Here is a 24,029-nt window from a genome sequence, read left to right on the forward strand (position 1 = left end):
GCACCAAATATAATATTATGCTCTTACCTATTAGTATTAGAAACTTGGATGAATACGAAAATATACTCACAAGTGAGAAAGTATCCAAACAAAGTCGAGCATTATCAAATCCAACATATTAACCAACTCCACTTAGGTAAGTTGGTCAGAGCTATCTTCTAAATCCATTATGTGAGTCTCGAATGTGAGTTTTTCTAAGGTCTCGGGTTCTAGTCTTGGGTTTCTCATCTCAAGTTATTTTCCATAAGGAGGGGGTTAGAGGTCTAGCAAACCGCTGGTTAAAACTGTCTATAACACGTCTGAATCGAAACTAACTTTACAAAACAAAAAAAAATCCAATATCTTTGGATTATTCGAGTTGTTAGGACTTTCTTTCAAAAGGCCTTATAAATAGTAAATCATGACACTCAGAATTCACACTAAGAAAAATAATCAGGATGCCTGAAAGTTATAAAGTTATACATAAGTTAAAAAAAAAAAAGATTTTCAAAAAAAAAAAAAGGTGGGGTTGGGGGTGTGTGTTATGTACAAAAATAATATTCTTGTTTGAAGGTCATGGGTTTTTAATCCGTGTAATGAGGGGACTCCCTTTGGGCTATCCCTTTAGTTTCGAACCTGGATAAGATTCACTAATATCCGGCGTGTTGTTAGTAATTTTGCTCTTAAAATAAATTATAGGGAACTGATATTTACTTTTAAAAAATAGCTCCATAATCCTTTTAAACTCTTAAAATATAATAAGTGTTCTTAACCTCATCATTTGATTCCATCATATATCATAATTTTATAGTTAGGAGAATCTTTAAAAGAATTATTTAGAAGATATCATTTTTCACCAAAAATTATCACAAATATGAAAATGTATATATAATAATGGAAAATGATAAATCTTTTTGACCAATCATCCTAATATATCCACTTATTAACACATGTCACAATAAAAATTTATAGACTAATAATTTAAGAGAATTGATTACCGTATAATAATAAATAGAGAAATTTTTTTAACCGAAGTCTGTTTTGCCACTTTACCCACACCATCATCATCAATCTCAATGAAACCAAAAAATAAATAAATAAATTTGGCCATTGTTATCCTCATTTCGCCAAATTCTAAAACTGCAACAGGGTTTTCTTATCACCCCCTCACACAGGTATCCATCCATTCACACATCCATCTTTCTCATTAACATCTATATATTTATGTATATATCTCTATATAATAATATTAATTTACCCCCTTTTAATCACCACAACTTGCAATTAGAAACCCTAGATCTATTCTGTATATATCTGCTGATTGATATGTGTGTATGTTGTTAAAGAACATTTCTTTTGTAAGTTAGTTTTTTGGAGTAATTTACAAGTTAACTAAATAATTTATATACATATTACAGATGATATATATTTTTAAGTTAACATAATGGGTGGCTGTTTATGTGGTCATAATTTTTTCCGCAAGCATTACGTAATGATGATGATCGGAAAACCGACGTATAAAGTCTTAGTATATATGGTGATAGATGTTTGGAAATGTATTCAAGTTTAGTAGAAAGTCTGCAACTTTCAGATTATTGGTATTGTAGTTGCAATGTGGCATCGTTATATGTTGTCGCGCCAACAAAAATACCACTTGATGCATAAAATAATGATAACCGAAAGTTTTATATACGCTAAATGAACTTTTGATACATACTATAGATTTTGGGATATAATTTTGATACATTTTGAAGCATTTCACCCTTTAATCTAGTGTATAAATATTAAGCCGAGTGTGGGATTAAAGTTGTGTTTGCTGTGAAGTGATACCTTATTGGCATTTTGGAAGGGTAAATTGGATAAAAAGGTAGTCTACTTATTCACATTTCTGTCAATGGTATGAAACTGTTTTGTTAATAAGTTATTGTACTAAAGGTTTTATTTTTGCGCGAAAAAGTTCACGAAGACTAGTCTGTATGGGCATTGATGGCAATACTAAATATGAAACTGCTAATGAAAATTAATTGAGGATAGGTATAATATTATACCCAAATCTCTCTTCTCAGTTAATGTTTTTTTAAAATTGTTTTAGAAATACCAATCAATTGATGTTACATATAGGCAAGAAGTTTTGTAAAAATCATGACAGCAGTTGTCTGATGTTGTGTTCGGTTTTCTGTCAAAAGGTCTCTTTTTGTGCCAAAAAAAGTTCAATAAGATTGATAGGTAATCTGAAATTGTCCTAATGTAACAGAAATTTTCCCTTTTTGTGCATAATGTCCTTATAATAATCAAGACTCTTTATTAATGTGGGATTGAGGGCTTATTTGCCTATTTGAATCAGATCTGTTATCAGACTTTTTCAAGATGCCATGATTACCCTTATTTGGTACGATATTTCAGAAAACATTTCATAACTCTTGTAATTTAGAGTCTCAATTACTATAATAGCTAATTTTTAGCAAGCGTGTCTCACATTTCATAGATTAAGGTTCCTTACACGATTTGTCAAATTTTAGCCTACTGAGACGTGTACCGCTATAACAGACTATTTCTGGGTGCTTTAAAAAGCAAAATACTGTCATTTCTGGAATAGACGAAAAAGAAGACTTGTGCACGAGATTCTGAGTCATTGGGCCTAAAATTCCGATAGTTTATTATACATGGGCTGATTGCACATTTCATGGGAGGTGCAGAGAATGAAGAACCACCCTCAAAACGTGTGAAAACAATCCCTAGAGAACTAAGAGGTCTTTCAAACGGTAAGTTACCAAAAGAATCTTCAATGGCCCGGCTTTTAAATGATGAAGTAATTGGTTCAAATGGAGTTAAAAAGGAAGAGTTTGTTCGAATCATAGCTGAAGCATTATATTCTCTTGGATATAGTAAAACCGGGGCTTATCTCGAAGAAGAGTCGGGAATACCATTGCATAGATCATTTGTTACTTCTTTCATCAGACAAATTCTTGATGGTAATTGGGATGATAGTTTAGCTTCATTGCATAAAATTGGCATAGTGGATGATACTATAATTAAATTGGCTTGCTTCATTATATTACAACAGAAGTATCTAGAACTTTTAGATGGAGATAAGGTAATGGATGCTTTGAAGACACTAAGAACTGAGATAGCACCTCTTTCGATTAATAATTTGAGAGTCCGTGAGCTCTCTTCCCTCATCTTATCTCCTTCACAGAGGATCATCAGTAGATTATCTGGTCAAGATTTGGTCAAGTCAAAGTCTCGGTCAGAGCTACTTGAGGATCTGCAGAAGTTATTTCCTCCAACAGTGATGATACCAGAAGGAAGGTTGTTACAGCTAGTAGAACAAGCTCTTGACCAGCAACGGGATACCTGCATGTATCATAATTCTTTGGTCGGGGAAACTTCATTGTTCACTGATCATCGTTGTGGAAGAGATAATATACCTTCGAAAACAGTGCAAATTTTGCATGACCACCATGATGAAGTTTGGTACCTGAAGTTCTCTAATAATGGAAAATACTTGGCCTCATCATCGAGTGATCATTCTGCAATCATATGGGAGGTGAGATTTCTCTTCCCCTGTTAACAGTTGATCCTTTTATGATTACTTTTACTATATTATAACCTCCAAGGTGGCCCAGTGATCAGAGAACCTGATGTGCTCTTAATTGGTCGCGGGTTCGAACCTCACTAGGTAAACATCTTGGGGGTGGCCAGGGAAAAGCTTTGGAAACCACCACTGGATACCCTGGTTCGGCCGCGTACATTGAGTAACCCTTCCCTGTTTGTTTACTTTTAAGGAGAGTACCTATACTTGGAAATGGTTGCTGGATACCTCATCCGTTTACCTTTACTATATTTTGTGTACTTCATTCATTTCATTGTATTATAGGTGGTAAGATGGCTGGGGTTAGTAACGGGTCAACACTGGTTCTTCAAACATGTCATTTTTATTTGGTTGGATTGACCTTCAAATACTTTTGGTCCATTATTCTTCAAATTTTCAAACTAATAGTTAAGGCTTTTAATATGACTTTTAGCAATACTATGATTTATAATAATAATCTGAAGCTTTAAGTTAAATAATTTAGGAGGTGGTCGGTAAAACTTTTGATGACTATCAATCCCGACTCATGTTCTCGTGATAAAAGTAACTCATGCTCACCCATTCTTTAAGTAAAGAGCCAAGATTGCCAGATTGGTATATTCGTTTCCAATTCTAACTTTAATTTTTCTTTTTGAAGGTAAATTTGGGTGGTAGGGTCTATTTAAAGCACATATTAATTGGCCACCAAAAACCTGTCTCATGTGTGTCATGGAGCCCGGATGATGATCAGATCCTGACATGTGGTGTAGAGGAAGTAATCAGGCGTTGGGATGTTTGCTCTGGTAAATGTATCCAGGTTTATGAAAAGAGTCTTAATGGTTCAATATCATGTAGCTGGTCTCCAGATGGGAAATTGATTTTGGCTGGTCTAACTGATAAAAGCATAATCATGTGGGATTCGGATGGCAAAGAGATAGATTGTTTGAGGGGACAAAAGACTCTTAAAATCTCGGATTTGCAGTTAACTAGTGATGGGAGGTTGATTACTATCTGTACGGAAAAGACAATACTTGTTCATGATAGAGAATCAGGGACAGAAAGATGTATCAAGGAGGATCAAATGATAGTTTCATTCACTTTATCTGCGGATCATAAGTTCTTGCTGGTTAGTCTTGTAAACGAAGAATTACATCTTTGGAGTATTCAGGGGCATATCCAACTTGTTTCAAAGTATAGGGGTCATAGACGTTCTCGCTTCATTGTTAGAGCTTGTTTTGGTGGATTTCAGCAAGGATTTATCGCCAGTGGTAGTGAAGATTCACAGGTATATCTTATACTTCAACTTAGGGAGACAATACGACCAAGTAAATGGGGCAATATCGATCCATAAGCTTTGAAACAAGATGATTCAGGCTGTGTTTTATTCAGTTTTGTTAAAAGGGAATGGGTCAAATGATCAAACAGGCTGAAACTTGCCCAAAGTATTTTCTGTTGTAATGGTTCTGTTTTTAATTATCATAAATAACACGAGTTATGTTATAAAATGGACAATAAAGTGGTTGTGGGTCACACTTGGCTCTTTTCAACCGGCACTAAAAGATGACCTGTTTCAACATGATATTATTTGACCCATTACTCAACCCTCTAGACCTACCCATCTTGCCACCTCTACAACCAACATAAGGTAATTTTGGAACAGTTCTTTGATAAGTCTAGCCGATAATCTACTTGTAAATCAGTTCTCTTTGTTAACTTAAACATTTATGCCTGTTTGACTTGTTTATAGGTTTATGTATGGCATAGAGGATCCGGAGAGCTGATTGAAACATTGGTAGGCCATGGGGGTGCTGTAAACTGTGTCAGCTGGAACCCTGCAAACCCACATATGTTGGCCACAGCTAGTGATGATCGGACAATAAGGATCTGGGGTTTAAATCATGCTAACACAAAATCAAATAGTTTCATTCGTTATTGCAATGGAGCAAGTTAAAACATTGATCTTGTAGCGGTACCAAGTATTCAAATTACTTGTTTACTTTCTTATTTACTGGGTTCATGTACATATCTGTGTTTCATTTTGTTACACAACAGATATTCATAATCACAATTGGAAATGGTTACGTTACTGCTTGATTAGTTTTGTAAAGACTCGGGCTAACATCCCAACCCCTACTTAGGCACTTAAAGGCTAACCTAGTGTTTGATTTTGATATGTGTTCTTCGTTTGTTTTGGTTTACCTAGTTGGACGCTTGGTAGAGTGAGGAACTCCAATCATTGCTTTATATGACTTGTGTGAAGTTGCACCACTTTCACCCATAATCCAGCATTACCAGCCCTCTTGGTTTCTATAAAGTAGGGAATTTCAGTCACTCGTGCTCACCAGAGTTTTTTCCTATGCAAACATTGTTTGGTATCGTTTAATGTCAATGCCCATTATGTGTGGGTATCATCTGGTTTGGGTAACCTGTAAGTTATAAACGTTGCGGTTTTATGGTACAGGGAATCAGTTTATGGACAAACCTGGAAAAGTGGAAACAAATAGCTTAGGGCGCGTTTAGTTCGAGAAAATGTTTTCAAGTTTTTCATTTCTAGTTTTTTAGAAAATGAAAAGGTTTTTCATTTCTAAAAAACCCTTGAAAATTTTGAAAACGCGTTCAAAATAAAAGATGGAGTTTTCATTTTTCCATTTTAGAAAACTAGAAAACATGTTCAAATTCACTTGTTTTCTAATTTTAGGTTTATAAAAGGTTTAGAAAATAGAAAAAGTGAAAACAAAAACTGAAAAAAACAGTTTTCTAATTTTAGCGCAAAAGTTGGAAAGGGGAATTTTCATTTTCTAGAAAAATACAATTTGAACGCGTTTTTTGTTTTCCATGTTTTCTTGGAAAATGAAAATGGAAAACAGGGGAGTTTTCTTGAACTAAACGCACCCTTATTGTGTGTAATTTAAAACACAGTCTAAAAACATTGTTAGATAACCTATACCAAAACTTAACCAAGAAGTTCTTAACTGCTATTCAAAGTATTATAAAACACAATTTCATATTTGTGAAGTTACGGTTGATCAAAGAACAGAAATAGAAGGTTTGATGAAATAGATTACCATTAGCTACCATTGATACGTAAGTGCAATGTGAATTTAGACAGTGTGTATATATACAAGCTACCGGATATATACACAGTCAAATGTATAGGAAATAAGTTGTCGTTCATGCATCATGAAGCATTTGTTCATCAGTCAAACAAGAAAACACGGATCAACTTCAAGAAGGCATGACACGATGTTCATATCCTGCAAAGAATCAATCTGACTGCTACTTTCCGGGACAAATGATAAACAATCAGTATAACCACAAGTGGTGAACCACGGATCATCCAAAGATGATATATTATCTTGACTGTTGTCATTTTGGTTGTTATAAGTGCGTTGATCTCTGCGTTTTATCTGTTCTATATGATCATGGGTTCCGGCTTCTGTTGGCGGTGAAGAGATGGATGAACCCATAGATGGTTTGGCTGCACCATTGTACCCAGTAAGTTCTTGAACCAGGGTCTTAAAGCTCGACGAGTGAGTGATGTAAACTCTGGGCTTAAGGTGGTGGTTGGGGTGGCGATGCTCGTGATTCTTGGAAATTTTGATAGAAGTTTTGGCCATTTGCTTTTCCATAGAAGAAATGAAGCTATTTTCTTTGGAAAGATCGATGCACATCTTCTTCATTTTTGGTTTCTAACGGAGGAACCGAAGAAGTATTGATGTGAACGTAGAATGTGATATGTAGGCTTATGACGGAATAAGAAACAAATGACAAGATAATTAGAAGATGCTTATAATGATAGTTTTCCACTAAAATTCTGTTTAACAACTTACTTGGATAATGCCATAAGCCCATAAACCATCTCCGAGGTAGTCAAATAGTCAAATGGTATGGGCGTCATCCGGAAACAGGATCGAAAGCAATTTGTTGTATAATTTTTTTTTTTTTTTTTTATCACTAGCTAGCCTTGTATACGTACAGAATAACGAAAATTATTAGATAGTTATGATTTTTAACGTGTTTTAATTTTTTTAATCTATTTTAATGATTCTTAAACAATTAGTATAAGTGCATAACTTAACGCTTAGCATGGCATATTGATTAATATACCTTTAGGACGAATTAAAAAAAAATAGAAACTCCTAACTTTGCATTTTGATTGATATATCTTTAGGACGAATTAAAAAAAAAATAGAAACTCCTAACTTTGCATTTTGATTGATATACCTTTAGGAAGAATTAAAAAGAATACGTACATCTATAATTCAATACCAAAGCATATTTATTCATTAATATTTTCTTCTAGCAACAAAATTTCTGATATGTAAACAAATCATAATTTAGTAAACTTAATGCTTTTGATTGTTAATATGTAACAAGAAATAGACATATACGTGAAACTTTCGAACCGTTTTTTGGATTCGGTTCGGTTAGCTAGAAATTTCGAACCGTTTTTCGGGTTTCGGTTCGGTTCGGTTCGGTCAGTTAAAAATTTTGAACCATTAATTTCAGTTACCTGCAAATCGGTTACCCAAAAAAATCGGTTAATTTCGGTTTAATTTTGGTTAACCATTTATTAAAGTTATGCTAATATAAAGTTTAAGTTTTCATTATAATAGTCAATTTACATTGTACGGAGTATTATTTAATTTTTCTTTTTATGTATAATAGTTATTTAACTGCATTAATATTTTGTTTTATAAATAAATATACAATACATCTAATTTTGAATTACTTTTTTCTAACGTTATATTTATGCAATGCAAATTTCTATTTAAGTGTATCATGATTTACAACTTAAAATGTCTTTTATATGATATAACTAATACTTTTGATAAATATTTAAAACAAAGTTAACAACTTTTCTTAAAAAAAGTATATACATATATGTATATATATATATAAAAGAAAATTACTTAAAATATCCAAAATTAATCATAGATTGTGAAAGAAAGTTAGTAAAATTGTTAATATTTTAGACAACAAATACAAAGAATTAGCTAAATAGATATATAAATGATGTATTGATGTAATACATATATGTGTAAATACGTATATATTATATGTAGGTATATATCAAAATTTTGTTCGGTTCGGTTAACTGCGACTAATGAATATTGAAAACTATAACCGAACCGTTACACATCGGTTTTTTTGTTTTCGGTTTTTTCAGGTTTAAAGAATTAATTTACAATTTAGAACCTTATCTTGCTAATTTTCACTCTTAGTCCTTATCTTTTAAAATATTTCCACTGTCACCATTACATTAACTTACACGGTTACACCACTCAGATACCAATTATCGATGTCATCACCACCTGTCACCGACACCACTAAATCACCGTCGTTTTCACCGCCGCCGCATTGCATGGATACCGTGCTATAAAAAATAGAAGAAAAGCTAAGGGGTGTCATATTTTTTGGGGGCGGGACAAAAATGCACTTTTAAACAATTGCTTCTCATGTACTGTACTAAATTGTGGTCTTTGGATGTACATAGTATTTTGTCGTAACACCAGGTGAACCAACAACTTGTTCTTTTTCCCATTCATATACACAAATATATCATATATGTATGTATGTTTGTATAATATTAATTGTATGTATGCATGATTTCACATATGAAGTTTTGTGTTGTTATATATATAAGTATATATATGTATGCATTTTTGAATTATTGTATTTTTTACTTGATTTTCATGGAGGATTAATAATGTTATCGAATAATTACGGTTTTTTTAGGTTGTGTAGCAGTAGTCCTTTTTGGTTGTTCTATTCTATTAAACTAGTTTAGTACCCGCAATAGCCGGCAAAAGATGAGCTGATTCTGGCAAACTAGGTCATTAACAAAACCACATATATATGAATAATGCATCATCTAATATGGTAGTTATACTGCTTTTCAGAATAAGAAGAAATTTTTGGTACTTATAGTACCTTGAAGTGTAAAAGATTCGAAATTTAGGGATAAATGTCACATAAGTAAGTAACATAGGTGTGACACTTTACTAAATTCGCCCGTTTCAAAAAGTTATGAATTGTAATAACCAGGTCGGCAGGTCGTACACGATTAAGTATAGTTACCAATACATATTGCCAACCTAAGTAAGTAAGTAAGTGTGTTGCTTTCTGATGACATTAGCTACTTGATTTATTCATTGTTTATGTGAAATTTCTTCATTGAATATTGAGGGTCTTTATATTTGATTCATCCGTTTCAAAATTTAGATATTGAAGATTTGCTGTATAACTGCAGGTAGGTTATTTGTTGTGTTTGCAATGGAAACATTATAAGAGCCAGAAATGAAAGATTCGGCTGCTAATGGCAGGGTTCTGCCTGCATGGGCTTCTTCATCTGTGTCAAGTAATACAGGTAAACGTAATCTCTATAACTTAGATAATAGTGAAACAATATTGTTACTTTTATTAAAAGAAGTTTGTCCGAAATCTAGGCTCTCGTGGATCAGCTCAAAGAAGGTTCCGTCCTGGTAAAAATTTTACATATTCAAACAGGTACACATCAAGTCATGTCAAGCACAACAAAGTTTCTTCGAATGAAGGTGACATGGGCTTGTTATAGTATCTTTATTTTGATACATCTCTTTGTCGTCATATTGATCATGAAATCACTCTTATGTTAGGTACACAATTAGATAATCGGTTGCTACAAAATGATGCCAAAAGAATACTTCCGTCTTCCATTGAACTATCTGAAAGTAGTTCAAGGCCAATGAAAGGTGTGGATAGCAGTCAAGTATATGAAAACTCTGGGAAACCTTATAATTTGAGACGGGCTAATAAAGATGTAGCTATGCAAAACAACCCCGGAAGTAGGGTTTTACCACCATCAATGAAGTCCCCGATGGGTGTTGCAAGTACGCAGAGTTCTGTTCAAGAAACAGTTGGTGACGAGAGGCTGATCTATCAAGTAGCATTACGGGATATTAATCAACCAATAGTTGAAGCATCTTTACCAGATGGTCTTTTATCTGTATCTCTTTTCAGACATCAGGTTATCTATAATTACTAGTATTATCTACAGGTTAGGTAGTGCACATTAGGCGGATTCTCATTTTTAGTAATTAACTTTGTCAAAGTTGCCAGCATGATAACTCGCATGTCATCGTTTGGATCCTGTAACTAGGTCAAATTACCTTATGTCAAGTTGTTTGAAAAGTTAATTGGTTTTTTTCTGGTTGAAAACGAAGTTTGCTACCTAAAATAGAAACCCTCCTAAAGTACTTGACCTTCCTTTGCGATCAACCCTTGTCTCTACATGGAGGTAACATTGTTGATGGTTCCATGTGTTACCGTACTTTCTTTCAGAAAATTGCGTTGGCCTGGATGCTTCAGAAGGAGAACAGTGAGGCTTGTTCTGGTGGAATTTTGGCTGATGATCAGGTTACTAAATTGTAACACATATGACCTCTTATTAAGTATCAAGGTAGCAATTTCGACCCATTTATTGATGGGTTGATTTGGATTACATTTTGTCTCAAATTGGTCAAATCGATTTAGTTAAAACAGGAACATGTTAAATGGGTTGAACAGGTCAAACGGTTAATAGTTGCTGGTATGGTGTAATCTCTTTTTATTCTAAGGTATGAATGCACTAGTTATATATAACAAATGGACAAATAAAGTGCTTGCTGGTCAAACCGTTTTTAAATGAACTAAAAGTGACTGTTTCAACCAAAACCTGTTTTCCCTGTTTCCCAATCCACCCATCTTGTCACCTATAGGTACTTTGTAAGATTTAGATACATATAGATTCATTTTTTGATGCATAACCTTTACAGGGCCTTGGCAAGACCATATCGATTATTGCCCTTATACAGATGTGTAAAGTTTCATCAAGTCCAAAATCTGAGGATCCTTGCTTTTCGAAAGCTGAACCATTCGACTTAGATGGCGACAATGATAAAGGAACTATAGTTACTAAACTAAAAAGTTCCGTGTCAAAACGGGACTTTGACAATTGGAAGCATGCAGGAGGCTCATTGGTCGTCTGTCCAGCAAGTGTACTACGGCAATGGGCTCAAGAATTGGATGACAAAGTTACAAATGAAGCTAAACTTGAAGTTTTAATCTATCATGGATGCAATAGGACCAAAGATCCTGCTGAGCTGGCAAAATATGATGTAGTCCTCACAACGTATTCCATTGTGGCAAAAGAGGTTGCTACTGAAACTTGTGATGAAGATGAGGACGAAGATGAATATGATTATGACGATGATCAAGAAAATAAGAGAAGGAAGCAGTCTCGTGTTAGTAAGAAAGGAAAGAAGAGCAAAAAAAGTATTTCTTCAAATGATTATGATGGCACTCTTGCAAAAGTGAACTGGTTTAGGGTGATATTAGATGAAGCTCAAACAATTAAAAATAGCAGCACACAGGTTTCTAAATCCTGCTGTGGACTTAAGGCAAAAAGGAGATGGTGCTTATCTGGAACACCTATGCAGAATTCATTAAATGAATTGTATAGTTATTTCAGATTCCTGAAATGTGAACCTTATGCAAAGTACAAGTCATTTTGCAATCAAATAAGAGACCCGATATCTAGAAACTCAAGTCAGGGTTTTATGAAACTCCAAGCTGTGCTGAAGGCAATAATGCTTCGCCGAACAAAAGGTGACTTGTATTTCTTGTTCTCTCTTAAAGCTGAGTTCATGTAAATGGACTAGAGGTGTCGTTTTAGACCAGTTTATTATGAATTGGTCGTCGTGGGTTGTGTGTTATCTCAAATTGATCAAACAATTTTTTTTTGTTTGGCAAAAAGAGAATGGGTAAATGAAGTTTTAGTCTCCCAAGTATAGAGCTCCTACATTATTTTAGCTAGAGATTCAGAATATTATTATTGATTTTATAATCATGATTAATGACACATTTAGTATCTATAATCATGATTAACAACCTGGACTGTTTCTACCTGTAGCAGAAAAAAAAGCATTTCAACCTTAACTTGTTTGGCCTAGTTACCCAGTCTACCTATCATGCCACCTTTGATATAGACTCAATGAGCTGTCTTTTTCCTTAAATTCTGCAGAAGTTGCATAATGTTGATAATTTTTGTTGTGCTTTTGCAGACACTTTGATTGGTGGTAAGCCTATTATCAACTTACCTCAAAAAACAATAAATATAACAACCGTGGATTTCTCAACTGAGGAACGGGCTTTCTATCTCAAGCTAGAAGCAGAATCAAGCTCGCGATTCAAGGTGTGTAGGCACCACTTTGGAAGAAAGTGCTCAGCGTACAAGATTTACATAATCAGAATATTTGAAAGTTGTTTCTCTCAAATCAAGCTTTTGAAACTTTAATGTATTTTATGGCCTATAAGGAAGTTGATTACTCAAAATACAAATTTTATCAAAGCACCTTTTCATGCAATTAGGCATTAGCCCTATTAAAGATCCTGTTTTTTAGTTATAAATGGGGAATCTGGTGTACTGAGGCTACTCTTTATCTGCTGTGTTTTAGGCATATGCGGCTGCAGGCACGGTAAGGCAAAACTATGCAAATATTTTAACGATGCTTCTGCGCCTTCGCCAAGCTTGTGACCATCCATTGCTGGTAAAGGGATTTAAATCGGAATCAGTTAGTCAAGATTCTACAAAAGTAGCAATGAGGCTTCCGGCAGATAAGAGAGCCAATTTGTTGCATATTTTGGAAACGCTAAATATATGTCTCCTCTGCAGCGTGAGTCCCCTGCCTCCAACCTAAGCTTAACCAATTTACTAAAATGGATCAAATTGGGGAATGGTTTATTTATCACAGGCCAAATGGGCAAAATGAAAGGAAAAAAAAGTCAAATGGGCCGAAACTGGACAAAGTGTATTTCATTTAGTAAAACCTCCTAAAACATTTTATTTAACAAAATTGATATATATTAATATAGGATTTAATGTTGTGATATTTTGGACAAAAAATGTGTTTCTGGTCAACCTGGTGTGGCCTGTTTCAACTTTCAACCCATACAAATCTGACCTATTACCCAACCCCCATTTCCAACCTTTACTTTCAGGTCTTTTGATTGACATGATTTGATGGCTTGACAGGATCCACCTGAGGATGCGGTTATCACCATTTGTGGACATGTTTTCTGCTACCAATGTGTATGTGAATATATAATAGGGGATGACAACATTTGTCCATCACCTAAGTGCATAACTCAGATTGGTGGTGATGTCTTATTTACAAAAGCTACTCTAAAGAGCTGTATTTCTGAGGATGATGATCATTGTAATTTGTCTGGAGTTGATGAGAAATCTTTAGTTTTTCAGACTTGTTATACTTCTTCCAAGATCAGCGCCACTCTAGACATCATTCGGTCCCATTGCCGATCAAGTGATTCCATAAAAGCGATTGTATTCTCCCAGTGGACAAGAATGTTGGATTTGGTTGAAATGGCACTGAATCAGAATTGCATAGAATACAGGAGGCTTGATGGGTCAATGTCTCTGGTCTCAAGGGACCGGTCTGTCAAAGAATTCAACACCGACCCTGAGGTTGAATATGTTAATTCTAGGTTCAATATCAAATAAGTGAAGTACTATCAATTGGTTGATAGTAGAGGTGGCAAAATGGGGAGTTCGGGCTGGTTGGGTAATGGGTCAAATTGGTTTGTTTGGTATGGGTCGAAATGAGATGACCTTACTTTTTCCTCCAAGTCCTGATAAGAACTACTTTTAAGGGTAATGTGGTCATTTTATTAACTAAAAAGTCAATCGCTATACTTTCCCTTGACTTTGTGACAATCAAACGTGGACACTTAAAATGAGACCGAGTATTTAAATTTTGTAATTTTTTCTGAATAAAATCGATTTAGGAGGTTGAATAGTTGAATGCGTCAAAATACACTTCAAGAAGTTGACTTCCTTAACCCATTTTGTTTAGTTTCATTTCAAGTCAAAATTTCAGATTTGACCTGCTGAGATAAACCATAACCCAAATAGATAAGTCAGTAAATATTTTTCAGGTAATTGTTATGCTGATGTCACTAAAAGCTGGAAATCTTGGTCTAAACATGGTGGCTGCATCCCATGTTATCCTTCTAGATCTTTGGTGGAATCCAACTACTGAAGATCAAGCTGTTGATCGAGCTCATAGAATTGGACAGACTCGCCCCGTCACAGTGTCGAGGCTAACCATTAAGGACACAGTTGAGGACAGGATTCTTGCACTCCAGGTATGAGTCAATTATTATATATATTGCCTGAATGCTCCTGTCAATCACTCAATCCTACTTATTTCAGTTTTGCTCACTTGATATTAGAGATGTAGTGGTGGCTAAATTGGCTGGTTGGGTGAGTTGGATTATGAGTGAGACACTCTTTTGTAATGGTTGAAACGGGTCAGTTGGGTTGACCCAAAACATTTTTTGTTTGAACGTTGGATTTTCATGCATGAACACTTATCGTCTTCAATCGACCCCCTATAAACAAATGGATCAAAATTGCCCCCTCTACTTAAACCATTTTTTATTTTATCAATTTTTCGAGTGTTTAATTGTGATTTGTGCAGGAAGAAAAGAGGAAACTGGTTGCTTCTGCTTTCGGGGAAGATCAAACTGGAAGTTCAGCTGCTCGTTTAAATGCAGATGATCTAAAATATCTGTTTATGGGTGCTCATTAATTTACTAATGATTTTAGCAGGTTTTAGTAACCGTTTACCTTTATAAGGCCTTAGAAAAATGGCATTTTTGTTTAACATTAATGGTATCACAAATCAATTCAACCCTCTAGTTTTTGTAAATTGAAAGTTATACCTGTTTTCGTCTTGTATGTGCATCACAATTACCTAATTTGCTTAACAAACATCATTTTCTAACCACTTTCACATGGTTAACAAATTTACTAGCTAGAGCTTATTAAATATTTGCTAGCTAGTCTAGCTAAAGCTTTTTAAAAACCTTTGCAACATGATTAATGTGACATATATCACATTATTTGTTCATTTGCGATCTATATATAGCATCACTAGTCTCACAGAGATCATCACTAGTACGAGCACCCTTTTGGCCTCACGGCTTCCATGTGACGTATCATTTGTAAAACGGATTCAAGGCATATGCTATTTGAGTATTTGTAATATCATGGATACAACCATGGTATTAAGCTGTAAAACATTTAAGATCTCAACTTGCATCTGTTCTGTTTTGGAAATTCACTCATTTCATAAAGAGCCAGCTCAGTTGTTCAAAATTGAAGAACAGTCGTACCAATGGCGCGAATAATTATATATTTAGAAACACAAAATAAACATCAACATATAAGCTTATTATTTTAACAATGGCATACACAATCGAAAGCAAAGTCTTGTCATTTTCCTTTAGTTCCCTTCGTCTAATGCTTCCAATGACTCAAACCTGGAACACATTAGAGATTTGTTAGCTAACTAACACGCGTAACACAAACGTTTTTTTAAAGAATATAGATAGCCACGAGATAATTACAAATTGGATATATATTCAAAATCTTGACAATTCAAAAAAATTGGTACCAAACTAGCTAGTGTTCATACACTTTTTATGTATACTTCTTAAGTAGACTCTCAGAAGTTTCGCCCTCCAATGAAAGCCCGGGAAAGAGATCCTATACAAATAACATCAACAACACAGTCAGATACTACCAAGAATATTGAGAAATAAATGGCAGGATTGCAATAGTTTTTTGCTACCATTATGGCTCAAAATGCATTATATATGTAAACAAAAAAGTAATGTTACATCAAGATGCTGCTTCACAGACTTGTCCCGCTTCATAAGTTTCCTTGGAAGCCTTTTTTCAGTCATGCCATAGAAATCTTCTTCAATCTCTTCTCTGGTGAGCCCGATTGATAATTTTGATGGGCCGCACTTTTCTTGCTTAGTTGGGACTGCAAAAGTAGGAGCCTTGGATCCTTTGTTACCTAATGTTTTTGTTTCCGCCGTCTTTTCTGAACAGTTTGCTTCAACTTGAGTTCGTTTAGTCCGCTTATCTCGTGTAGTAGTGTTGTGTTTCTCCTTGGCCTCAGCGGATTTGTTTACATTTTTATGAATGGTTGTTTGTGGTTGGTCAAGGTCAGGTGTTCTAAGTACTGGTGCATGTCGCATATGCACATGGTTTCTTTTCTGATTAGGCCAGCTAAGGTCATCAGGCATCTCAAAAGAATGTAGCTTCTTCTTGGAGGGTGTGGGAGGGGCCATATTTGTCTAATTGTATGGTTTTGAGAAAGACTAGCTTGATGATTATAAATGTTATCTAAGTTTCAAGTATCTATTAGCCATTGTTCTTTAATCCCGAATTTATATGCGCTATATATGATGACTTTGACACGAAATGATGTAAGTTCATCACATTTTTTTTCATTACTGAATCGATCATATGGGATCACCAATCTATAGATAGAAACCTCACATGTAACAACCCCTCGATCACGGCTAACATTTGGATAATAGATTGCTAGTATGGACTAACAGCCAACAAGGTTGGATCAAGTGGTGATTAACACTCAGGTTCAGTCCTCACTTCTTGCAAGACCGGAGGTCCTTTTTTAGCTCAGGTAGAATCTGCAGGAAGCAACTTCTCTACCTTAGGTGTGGGTAAGGTTGTCTACATCTCAGCCTCTCCATACACCATCATAGATGGTATTAGGACCCAAAACCCGTGGAAGACTGCAAAGTACTTACTTTTCTTTTCTTTTTTACATATTTCTAGAATGGACTAATATTAAACATGTGTTACCAAAAATATCATGCAAAAAAGCATGGCCAATATAGGCTATGTTTGTAGCATGTATAACGATTAAGATTCAAACTCGTAACGGTTGTGACATGAAAGTAATGTCACATTGCAGAAAGAGCCAATTTAGTTTCTCAAAAATCGCCACTAGTCATGCCTAAGGCGTGAATTCGTTACTAGATTTCATATGGATTTCGCGTGATTGAAAATGTTTCTATCTCATAGTTATATGAAAAGGATCGAGACAAGCACTTGCCATAATAGAAATGTTGTTATGGTCTCAGTAAAGACCCGAGAATGTGATGATCATTTCTGATGCAGAATTTTTTTTTTCTGAAAATGATCCTTGAATAAAGAATAAAATAATCGAACAATGTGTAGAAGATATATTAGATAATTTTGTGTAACCTTCATCATGACATGTAAAAAATTTGGTTTAGATTCCATAAGGCTTATATGTTTCTAAAATATACATAAGACATGAAAATGGCTCAGTGCGTGAGTCCAGTGGCTCCAAATCATTAAATCAGCCAGTTGATTGAAAAGGGATATGTATCATAACAAAAGAAAAGGGATATTGAAATATGAGTCAAAGTTTAGACGGTTTAGGTACAATGTAATTAATGAATAAACACAAAGAAACTAGCTATAGCTACCGATCCAGAACGACGATGTAGTAATGTAGTATCTATGCACTTGAACTGTTTTGCAAAGATATGTTATATTTATAAATTTACCATAATTTTTTTTAACACAATATACGATTTAGGTTATAACAGAAAAAATTAAAGGCAAAACAAACGACAAAATTGAAGTTTGGGGTGGATTTTGAAAACCATAATTAGTTGAACACTAAAAGACAAACTTCATCCATACCTTTTGTCTTTTTCTTCTCTTCTTTTTACGCTCCGCTGCGCCTCCGCTATCACCGCCACCACCATTCACCAGTCCATGGTAGAGCCATAGCGGCTAAGGGCGGAGTGCGTAAGATATGGCAGATCTATGATAGCTAAGGTGAAGCGCGCACGAAGTAAATCATCCATCAACGATCACCCTTATAATCTATCACCCCCATGACCCCACCAGTTACCCTTTATTAACACTCTTAAGGGTGGAGCCCGCTTCCGAGACAACTTGTGGCGGTGTCGGTGGTGGTGATGACAGTGGTGGTGGTGTCGGTGGTGGTAGAACAATGAGGTGGATAGGAGGTAGTGGCGGGCGGGGGATGTAAGGGAAGATTTAGGGGGGGGGGGGGGAATGTAAGGTTGTATTGATTTTTAATCTTTTTAATCGGTCAACTAAATGACAAAGGGATTACACCGTATGCATAAGGTGTAACAAAAAAGTTATAAATAAGGTGTGACACCAATAAAACTAAATAAAAAGGAAGAAGAAAAAAAGAGATCAACTATTCACTACAAAATATATTGATAAAGAAATAAGCCATTATTCACCGTGAAATATATCCTTGAGGACCCACCATGCATGGCATAAGATCGAAATTTCGTCTTACCTTTCATTAATTAAGCGTGAGAATAATGGTCTCTCATGGTAAATAGATCGAGTAATTAATAATGCGCGACTGATGAACCCGAAAATATCAGTAAGAGAACGACAGTAGAAACAAGGGTACTATGTTGCATCTAAGATTGTTTCGCGGAGAACGGTGTTTTATGATCCAGCAGGCACGTGCCAATTATACATATATTAAGAAAAATCACTATTCACGCGGAAGATATCACGATCATGATATCTTTCGTGTTCTGAAAAACTTTTCACATACATGGTATCATGATCATAAAAATATGGTGTTTTAAGAATAGGAAGATATCATAATCGTGAAAAAATTATGAAAGGGGTTAGAGAGACCAGAAAGATGTCTTTCGGGCACATATTTTCTTCCTACAAACGGTTGTTGGTGATGGTATTTATGTTAATTATTAAGCTTTTGATAGGGCATTTATTTGCAAACCTTTAGAGTGCATTCTTTACGGCTTTACCCTATATATAGAGTTACATTGAGTTAACTACTATGATTCATAAAATTAACATATTAATTACATCTTTAGTAAATCATTACCATGAAGTACCATATAATGTGTATCATTATTGAATAGCTTAAAATCAGCTATTGCGCATCGCGTGGACACACTTTTAGCTATAAGAAAGTTTGTGAAGTCATATAAAAAAGTTGTTACACGCAACATATAGTACATTACCATACATATATCATCACATGTTACCGTTGCCTCGTTTATTAACTCACGACATATATACATATATATATAGAGAGAGTTTCTTTATTTTGAGAATCATTTTTTTGTAAGAACCATGAGAACTCTCCAAAATTTAACTTTATATATATATATATATATGGAAAAGTTAAATTAGGGACTCCTTATTTTAGGGACCATTAGGGACGCTTCTCAATCATTCATTTTTCACCATCTCCGACCACCACCATGATCCTCCGGCGACGGCGACCACCGTCACCACGACTTACACATGTAAGTACAACTTACACATGTGTAAGTTATACGACAACAACCACCACCACCACCATCATCTCCTACCACCACCATGATCCTCCGGCGACGACGACCACCGCCACCACAACTTACACATGTGTAAGTTACATGTCCATAATGGTCGTTAATTTAAGGTGTCCCTAATCTAACTCACCCCTATATATATATATGTAACACTTCTAGAACGGGGTTAATTGCTAAGACAAAAGTAATTAGTTGATTTTTTTTTAACTAAGGGGTAACATAGTTTTACCTCATAAGGATAATTAATTCAACTTAACTATTTGACTGTACTATAGGTTTTTGATGGGGTGGAAAATCCCAATAAATAATGTAGTTATAAGTGTACTCGTTGTCAGCAAAAACTTAACTGATCTTCTGATTCATTTGATAGAAAAGATTCAAGTAGTTCAAAGAAGTATCTAAAGACATTTGATGACTCCTTAAAGTGGAATCTACATTCGCGACAGAATCAGAACAAGATAAACAAGTCTCTAATCCAGTGAGTATTGACAAATCACTCAATGATCCATTACAATCGTTGATAAAAGTTGGGTGCCAAAATAATGTGCAAAAAAACACTGAAGTATGTGTGTATACAAGTTCTTCTTGAGCTTTAGCTCAATGGTTGAAAAACTACCCCCTTGCATGAGGTCTTGTAATATTCGTGATTTTTGACTTATATTAACGTGAATTAAACGTGATCAATTTTAATTAAATTCCATGATTTGGTTGATTTATTTGATTCTCGACCCGTTGACTTGAACATTCTAAATGAACTATTGTTCAAATCGATTTATATAATTCATTTATTTAATTATGAATTAGAAACGTGTAATTACGCTAGACGGACTATGCGGACGTATTGATCGGTTTAGGACGTAAGGTGACATTTAACGTAAACTAGAAATGTAATCGGGTGATCCATGGGTCGACCCGTGACCGATGAATCACCACCACTTGACCCAACCCTATCCAAGACCCCGAATCCCACCCTTCCACTTCTCATCTATTCATTCATTCGCTCACACTTCATCTCTCTCTCACCCAATTGAATGCAAGAGTACCTCTCTCACTCCCTCACTAAATTCTTACTTCATTAAATGTGTTTCAAGCTAATTTAGCACTATAATAATCATCTTCATCATCATTGGATCATCATATCGAAATTTTGGAGTTCAAAATGCAAGGAAACTCATTAATCGGGTCAATTTTGGATTCGGGTCTTAGGTGGAAGATTTCGGTAAGTGAATTTGTTTCAATACCATTGTTTTGTACTTGTAATCATGTTACTAACTAAACCAAAGAAATCTGAAGTCAATTTGAGGTTAAATTGCCTTTCAAAAAAAAATTTGAGGTTAAATCAAATTAATCAAAAATTAGGGTTTTTATTTCTAAATGGGTCAAAAATCATAATTTCGGATTTGTGTATGTTATGGACCAAAACTTTGAGTGGGTTAAGTTTGAAATCATGTTTGTAATCTAGTTTGTGAGGTCGAATTTCCAGATTTAAAACTCACAAATTTATAATTAGGGTTCATATATTGAAAATTAGGTCAAATGGATACTTAATTCGAAATTTACGAATCCGGGTCGGTTATGAAGTGGAAACGAGTTTAATTATGTTCCTCTAAGTTTGTCAAGGCCCAAAAACGTATTCAATTCCATCCCCATCGTCTTCTCCATGTTAATTAGGATTTGACCCCGTAAGTCAAACTTTGACCAAAAAGTCAAACTGCAACTCCCTTTGATTTTGCCCAGGAATGGCTGCTTGAACCATCACTACCGTACCTTACGCCCCTCTGCATCTTCGTGTTTCACCTTACGCCCCATCTTCTCTGTTTACGCCAATTTTGAGTGCCAAAACCTTGTTCTGCAGCCCATCGTAGGTTACGGTGAATTCACCGTATCTTACGCCCACTACTCTCTTGCCTACCGTGGGTTACGCTGCTTCTGACCGTAGCTTACGCCGGCCTACTTTCAGCCACCGTACCTTACGGCCACCACCACTGTAATTTACGGTGGTGTGGCTCTTTTGTTCTTCCTGAAATTGAGTCAGCCTCTTTTCCTTCTTCTTGCATCTAGTCCAGTCGTTGTGGGTCCTTTCAAAGTTTAATACCAAATCAAAGCCCATACGTGTGTAGTAGAAAAGAATGAGTCGTTTATATGTATATATACGCCTAATATATATATATATATATAACACTCCGGTGAGAACACTCTTAAAATAAGAACAGTGAGAACACTTTAAAAATATCATTTTGATGCATTAAAAGTCCATAAAACTAACATAGTGCAGAACTAATTATCTTTATTTAAGTGTTTAACAACACATTCATCCGTCAAAATTGAAATAATCATGTTTTTTGTTTTGTGCATCCATCTTGGATGCATAATCATCAAAATAATGCATCCATCAAAAAACGTGATTTTTTCGATTTTGATTTATCAATGTGTTGTTAAACATTTAAATAATGATAATTAGTTATGCACTATGTTAGTTTTATGGACTTTTAATGTATCAAAATGATGTTTTTTAAGTATTCTCACTGTTCTTATTTTAAGACTGTTCTTATTTGATTGTCTCCTTATATATATATATATATATACATACATGAGTAAAGTGTCGTGTATATATATGCGTAAAAATGTTTATATGTGCGTATTTACATTAATATGCAAAATCAAGAAACCCTAAATTGAATTGTAACGGGTAAACGTAAACCTAGTATACATATGCATATAAGTGAACGTAGATATAGGTCGTGATCGTTGAAGATTTCTGGACACACAAACTCGTCAGATACTTATAATTCAATATTAACTTGACGATACATGGCAAATGTGAGTCTCGTAGCCCCTACGTTTATCTCATTTTGGGGTGGAAAGTGTACTCGTTATTAAACGATTGTCGGTTGATTAACTTGTTATGATATGGAACGAGACGTTTATTGCTTACTTGTTTTACTTGTTTTGCTTGTTAACGTGATTTGTATGTGTTTATGATTACGCATTGTTTATCATGTAAGTCGTGTCGGGTTATTACGCATTATTTATTATGTAAGTCGTGCCAGAAACGTATTTTACGCATTGTTTATCATGTAAGTTGTGCCGGGTTATTACGCATTAATTATTATGTAAGTCGTGCCAGAAACGTATGTTACGCATTGTTCATCATGTAAGTCGTGCCGATTATAACTATTATTAAACGTAAACGTTGACTTGTTGTGTGAACGTGATTAGGTATTCTAATCCTCGTGAATCGTTAACTGTTGATATCCCGACACTTGATTTTCATTACTTAAACCTACGAACTCACCAATTTTATGTTGACCCGTTTAATACACTTTTCAGGCAAACAGGTTAATGGAAGACGTATTAGATGATGATTGATTGTTTGCATGCTAGGATTGGACTTGGACTTATTCATGGATTCGTGATTCATTGTTCCCGCTAATGGGTTATGCTTAGGATCATATATCATCTTTTGTACTCTCTTTTGTAAACGTTTGATGGTCGTGCTCCTTATGCATTTTTGTATAATCTTGGAAATTGTAGTTAATTGAATTATATGGATTTCCAATCCTTTTTATGCATTAGTTTGGCTTTACTTAATTTCTTTGTCGTGTTGTGCTTTTCTTGTGATATCCCATTATTCCGCCTTGTTGGGGCGTTACAGGTCTTGTGTTCAAGCCTTGGAGAGGATATATGAATTAAGTCCCTTTACGAGGGATTGACTTGGGTATATTCAGTCCGAAGTCTGAAGGGGCAGGGTTTACCCCTATTAATTGTCGTGCCTTCGGACGGATTAGTAGGGGGTTTCCCCCATCGGGTACTTGAGATAGACTTCGAGAGATCTCTCTAGCGCGGACCCGATTAAGACAACGTATGTTAGACCTCTCGTCGTTGTCTGTCGAATCGTGACACGAAGTTTTCAACGAAGTTCAACTTTAAAAAAAAATGTGCAAATGCAAGTTGATCAAGATAGCTTGACGTTCTAACTAATGGCTTATTAACTTCTTGATGCCTGCAAAACATCGAGCTTCGATTTTCATTGATAGTATACATACATAATCTAGAATAATAATCGAACAATATCGATTATATCGGATAATATCCAGAATAAAATCTATCCAGAAAATAATATCTTGAATAATATCTATCCAAAAGAATAATAATCGAATAATATAGATTATATCGGATAATATCCAGAATAAAATCTATCTAGAGAATA

The 24,029-nt window shown here is 34.9% G+C and overlaps 3 protein-coding genes across 4 annotated transcripts; 2 read left to right on the forward strand and 1 right to left on the reverse strand.

Annotated features, from left to right (window-relative positions):
- The first annotated feature begins 1,032 nt into the window (after positions 1-1,032).
- On the forward strand, positions 1,033-5,718 carry LOC122595644 (WD repeat-containing protein 26 homolog). Of its 2 annotated transcripts, XM_043768052.1 has the most exons (4): positions 1,033-1,154; positions 2,527-3,526; positions 4,209-4,835; positions 5,298-5,718. In XM_043768052.1, exons 2-4 carry the CDS (start codon positions 2,663-2,665, stop codon positions 5,499-5,501), a joined length of 1,695 nt encoding a protein of 564 aa, XP_043623987.1. In that variant the 5' UTR covers positions 1,033-1,154; positions 2,527-2,662; the 3' UTR covers positions 5,502-5,718. The 2 variants fall into 2 exon arrangements, with proteins under 2 accessions (XP_043623987.1, XP_043623988.1); XM_043768053.1 differs by lacking the exon at positions 1,033-1,154 and having other exon boundaries at positions 2,499-3,526.
- Positions 5,719-9,850: 4,132 nt separating this feature from the next.
- On the forward strand, positions 9,851-15,195 carry LOC122597293 (helicase-like transcription factor CHR28). Its single transcript, XM_043769906.1, has 10 exons — positions 9,851-9,920; positions 10,000-10,107; positions 10,189-10,559; positions 10,874-10,948; positions 11,347-12,178; positions 12,634-12,764; positions 13,027-13,245; positions 13,605-14,054; positions 14,525-14,734; positions 15,070-15,195. Exons 1-10 carry the CDS (start codon positions 9,851-9,853, stop codon positions 15,178-15,180), a joined length of 2,577 nt encoding a protein of 858 aa, XP_043625841.1. The 3' UTR covers positions 15,181-15,195.
- A 681-nt stretch (positions 15,196-15,876) lies between these two features.
- Positions 15,877-16,732, reverse strand: LOC122597294. The gene is made up of 3 exons (XM_043769907.1): positions 16,274-16,732; positions 16,084-16,139; positions 15,877-15,913 (listed from the first exon to the last, which is right to left on the reverse strand). The coding sequence occupies exons 1-3, from the start codon at positions 16,730-16,732 to the stop codon at positions 15,877-15,879; spliced, it is 552 nt and encodes a 183-aa protein (XP_043625842.1).
- Between the last annotated feature and the right edge of the window lie 7,297 nt (positions 16,733-24,029).

Source organism: Erigeron canadensis, chromosome 4 (genome assembly GCF_010389155.1).
Source record: "Erigeron canadensis isolate Cc75 chromosome 4, C_canadensis_v1, whole genome shotgun sequence".
In the NCBI taxonomy this organism is placed as follows: domain Eukaryota; kingdom Viridiplantae; phylum Streptophyta; class Magnoliopsida; order Asterales; family Asteraceae; genus Erigeron; species Erigeron canadensis.

Excerpts from the sequence above, each read along its gene's own strand:
- LOC122595644 (XM_043768052.1), top strand. The coding sequence starts at position 2,663 with ATGGGAGGTGCAGAGAATGAAGAACCACCCTCAAAACGTGTGAAAACA. Across the intron at positions 3,527-4,208 it reads ATTCTGCAATCATATGGGAG|GTAAATTTGGGTGGTAGGGT; the intron begins GTGAGATTTCTC and ends TTCTTTTTGAAG. Across the intron at positions 4,836-5,297 it reads GTGGTAGTGAAGATTCACAG|GTTTATGTATGGCATAGAGG; the intron begins GTATATCTTATA and ends ACTTGTTTATAG.
- LOC122597293 (XM_043769906.1), top strand. The coding sequence starts at position 9,851 with ATGAAAGATTCGGCTGCTAATGGCAGGGTTCTGCCTGCATGGGCTTCT. Across the intron at positions 9,921-9,999 it reads ATCTGTGTCAAGTAATACAG|GCTCTCGTGGATCAGCTCAA; the intron begins GTAAACGTAATC and ends TCCGAAATCTAG. Across the intron at positions 14,735-15,069 it reads ACAGGATTCTTGCACTCCAG|GAAGAAAAGAGGAAACTGGT; the intron begins GTATGAGTCAAT and ends TGATTTGTGCAG.
- LOC122597294 (XM_043769907.1), bottom strand. The coding sequence starts at position 16,732 with ATGGCCCCTCCCACACCCTCCAAGAAGAAGCTACATTCTTTTGAGATG. Across the intron at positions 16,140-16,273 it reads CTGTGAAGCAGCATCTTGAT|GATCTCTTTCCCGGGCTTTC; the intron begins GTAACATTACTT and ends TTATTTGTATAG. Across the intron at positions 15,914-16,083 it reads TCTGAGAGTCTACTTAAGAA|GTTTGAGTCATTGGAAGCAT; the intron begins GTATACATAAAA and ends AATGTGTTCCAG.